General features: G+C 37.3%; 1 protein-coding gene across 3 annotated transcripts in view; it reads left to right on the forward strand.

The window, feature by feature from the left end:
* The window catches only part of LOC108747519 (protein enabled), a 20336-nt gene that overhangs the window by 13077 nt on the left and 2975 nt on the right, over positions 1-4284 (forward strand). Inside the window, exons 1-5 of one of the 3 annotated variants that reach the window (XM_018485075.1) lie at positions 161-399; positions 1269-1590; positions 1959-2185; positions 2609-2788; positions 3929-3990. In XM_018485075.1, coding sequence (XP_018340577.1) covers positions 161-399; positions 1269-1590; positions 1959-2185; positions 2609-2788; positions 3929-3990 — 1030 coding nt within the window. Of the gene's footprint in view, positions 1-160; positions 400-1268; positions 1591-1958; positions 2186-2608; positions 2789-3928; positions 3991-4284 lie in introns of those variants that run through there. The other 2 variants (XM_018485076.1, XM_018485078.1) reach the window with 2 other exon arrangements.

The following is a 4284-nucleotide window of genomic DNA, read 5'->3' on the forward strand; positions in this document are numbered from 1 at the left end:
CTTACTCCGTTTTCCAATCCTTCGTATCTGCTTTATCATTTTATCATTATTTCACGTGGCTCCCGATTATGGCGTGAGGGAACATTTCGGTGCTATAAAAATGTATAAATGTTGCGAGAAGAAGCTCTTCGCTGTGATTATGTGATTATGTGATTATGTGATGTGGGACTCTCGCGAAAAGTCCTTCGCCAAGACTGGCAGGACGAGATGGTCCTACGAGACTTTCTCATCCACGTGTGGGAATCAAGCACAGAATCGAGACACGTTCGCCAGGATGCGCCCTTCGCACGTAACGGTGCGAGAAGATCCCGCGTCGCAGCAGCGTGTGAATGTACAACAGCGTTCGAGCTATCTATATCGCCAGCAACGCTCTTCTTGGCAACAGGATAATCGTTCGTGGTACACGAATGCGCGTTAATTTTTTCCTCTCCTCCGTTCTTCGCCTTCTTGCAACTCGCATTATCGCATCCTCACGCATATTCACAAAGTCGTTTCTTCATTAACGATTAATTCGGCAATCCAAAGTTTCCGTATCTGGACACACAAATGTTGCTTTCCGCATGTTGCTGACACAAGTGCCATTCTGTCTTTATTACTCATTCAATGTCAAGAAAGATAGAACGATGTTACTAAATGGAAAGCATTCTTTTTTTATCATATTTGTTCTATACGCTTATACTATATGTATATGTACGTACCTTCAGTCTGGTTCTAATTTGACATATCCCGTAGCTATGCTACTTCGGAAATGTAATAAAGTCGTAAATGGTAAATAAATTGGAGAATTGTATAATCTATATTTCGTCGATTTGTTGCTCGCTTTGCCACTCGGATTATGTGACTTTCTCGTATATATACGAGCAGAAGAAAAAAAAATGATAACGGCGTGAGAGATATGTGCACCACGTGTACATACCATCCACGATTCAGCTCGGTGCAACATTTATTTATTTCCTTAGCTCTTTAGATAACAACTGCTTTAATTTATGCAAATATACCTACTTCCTTTACATTCCAATCGTCAATTTTTTTACTCTTATATAGGTAAATAATGAAGTTAATTGAAAAAATTTCATCCTTGACAACTTGGCACTTTTCAACTGGATAAAACGATTCTCGTTCTCTCTCTTGTAAACAATTGGGATGTACTTATCAACCAAGTTATATAGGCGCCTTATAAATTTATACCTATATTATTTACACATTAACAACCACGGAGTTTTATATGCATAGCCAATTTACAAAAACCGATGTTTTGTCGTTTACAGTGAAGTGAGCATATCATCCGCCCGCGCGTCGGTGATGGTGTACGACGACGTGAACAAGAAATGGATACCGAGTGGCAGTTCGTCCGGCCTGTCCAAGGTCCAACTCTATCACCATCAAGTGAACAATACGTTTCGCGTAGTCGGCAGGAAGTTGCAGGATCACGAAATCGTCATCAACTGTGCGATCCTAAAGGGACTCAAGTACAATCAAGCCACGGTCACGTTTCACCAGTGGCGAGATAACAAGCAAGTCTACGGGCTCAATTTTTCCAGTAAAGATGACGCCGATGCCTTCGCTCGGGCGATGCTCCAGGCACTCGATGTAATTTATTATATTTCTTTCATCTTATAGTTTTATTAGAATTATTATAACTCTGACTTACCAGCCCAGATTTTTCACTATCTATTCTATTCTAGTCTTCTGGATCTATAGTTTTAACATCGTTAACCTCGTGAAGCTATTACGGCAATTTAAGATTGGGAGCGGCCAAATTTTCTGACAAACATTCAACTTGGATGCTATTAACCAGAAAGAAAAAAAAAAGAGACTTAGGGGTAAAAAACGTTTGCTATCGTGGAACATCGATTTTAGTTACGGCAATTACAATTTGTTAGGCGTTGTTATAATTGGATATATTATCGTTAATTAACTTTTAATTACACATTACGTCTTGTTGCGATGTTGCGTAGGTGCTGAGTAATGGTAGCAACATATCAAGGAGTCTTGCTCCGACAACCAACACGACTACTCAACAGCAAACCGCCTATCAAGCACAGCAGCAGCAGCAGCAGCAGCAGCAGCAGCAGCAACAACAACAACCACAACAACAACCACAACAGCAACCACAACAACAACCACAACAACAACAGCAGCAGAGCCAAGCAACCGTTCAATATGAAGAAGATATGGGATACAGGTATGTCTCTTTTATTTTCTTCTTGTTTCTTTTACATTTCAAACGATTTACAATGTAATCTATTATCTCATTACTGTAATTATTTTCTGTCACGAAATATAAGATAGTGCACACAACATCCAGTCAATCCCCTGTCACGTTTTCGAACGAAATGCAGGCGATGTCGTTCTTTCTTTTTCATTTGTAAAATGTTTTCTTTACAATAAATACAACGAATCAGTGTGAAGACAGTCATTATATGAGGCAGTTCTTGGTATACATGATGTGGTCGTTATACAGTATGACATATGTATATCGTATACACATATATGTAGAAGCGCGAAAAGCTTGTAGGGTGACAATTTACTTTATGGACATAGACCCATTTCAATTTCCCTATCGTTCACCTAAAACGAGTCGCACATCTGTCCTGACTGGTTACAGTCAAGGTCGTAACGCGCGGATTTCCTTGTCCCTGAGCCATCTGCCTACAGGAGGCCAGACGGCCCTGCCCGTGGGCTCCGCCACCACAACCCCCGAACACCACGTGACCGTTAGTGGTGCTGTTGGCACTGTTATTCAAATGGGCTGTACGCGTGGCTCATCGGGCGATGGATACACGAGGTGATCTTCCCGTCCTCTTAACCCGTAATAATCTGAATTTCTTAATTAGCTACCATCAAAGTACCTTTTACGCAATATTATACGTTATTAACTAACGCAGAAAAATGAGAGAATTTTTTCTAAAATATACCAAGAAGTTATTGATTTAATATTGTTGTACCATATGAGATTAGCTACATATAGGTTAATATGGGTTAAAGGCTATCTAGGATCTCCTTAGTCTTTGTAGTAAATACGTCGGGCATTAACCACGTTAGAATAATCGTTCTACTTCTTTCCTTCTTGCATCTTTTACCTTCCTCTGTGTTGTATACTGAATCTACATGCGAAACTTTACTATGAAAACGAGAATCGGTGGAAAGATATTTACAAGATGTCGAAAATAAAATTGCAGAGAGCAATTCTAAGCGGGAGAATTCTATTGCGCCTCTCAAAATAACTCCCTGCGCCTCTCAAAATAACTCGAATACATTACACGATCGAGTTTGATTTTTTTTTTTCTAATTTTTTATGCACACTTTTTACAAAATTCAAGATATATTTGATAAATTCAATTTATCAAAACGTGATTGATCAAATAGGTCTAGTATACAAACTTATCAGGAATAACATAACTTGTTATACTTGTATGTATACGTCTACATTAGCTTGCTCTGTATGGAAAGTACCTTGCACTGTATAATGAAAATATAAAGAAGATTAACATCTTCTTTAGTTTTTTATGTGGTTTGTATAAATTAATATCGATACACGTCTTAACAATAGACTGTGATGTAGGATAAGAGTATTTTCCTATCGTTAAAATTTATAACGAAATAGGAAATAATCTTTGTAGCACAGTATTATTTAGCATGCTAGTATGCGACACATTTAAATTTATCTCATTATATATATTTATACGTTTTACATATGCGTTTATACATATAATTTTTTCTCTTTATGTCAGTATTGGGAAATATTTTTCAAGTCGATTAAAACGAATTTTTAGTAACGATCTATGTATAGAAGAGATATATAAGTAATCTATTACGTCTATTACATTACTTGGCTGGCCCTATTCTACGCTTTATACATATTAACAATGTATTGTGTACCAATGAAAAATCATTTTGTAACTAATTCCAAATTCAACCTGCGCAGAACCATGACTAGAGAAGACGTGGCAATAATTCAGGAACGCAGAATGTCTCAGCAAAGTCAAGGTATTATATTCACATTTTTTAGCATAATTAATCTTATACATTATGTATTTATAATAAGAATATTATCTAAATGTAATTTTATAACAAGCTTACATGTACATGTAAAAAAATTGCATAAATGCATTTAAATTACAGGAATACAATTCTAAAGGAAGCGTCAAAATTATATACATATATATGTACATATATATATAATATATTATATCCAGTTGCTGTATATATATCTCTCGATCTCCCGGAACTCGCGGTCTCGCGTAAAGGAACACGATGGTGTCGCTGCGCTTGGCTTAGCGC

Source organism: Trachymyrmex septentrionalis, unplaced genomic scaffold (genome assembly GCF_001594115.1).
Source record: "Trachymyrmex septentrionalis isolate Tsep2-gDNA-1 unplaced genomic scaffold, Tsep1.0 scaffold2, whole genome shotgun sequence".
In the NCBI taxonomy this organism is placed as follows: Eukaryota; Metazoa; Arthropoda; class Insecta; order Hymenoptera; family Formicidae; genus Trachymyrmex; species Trachymyrmex septentrionalis.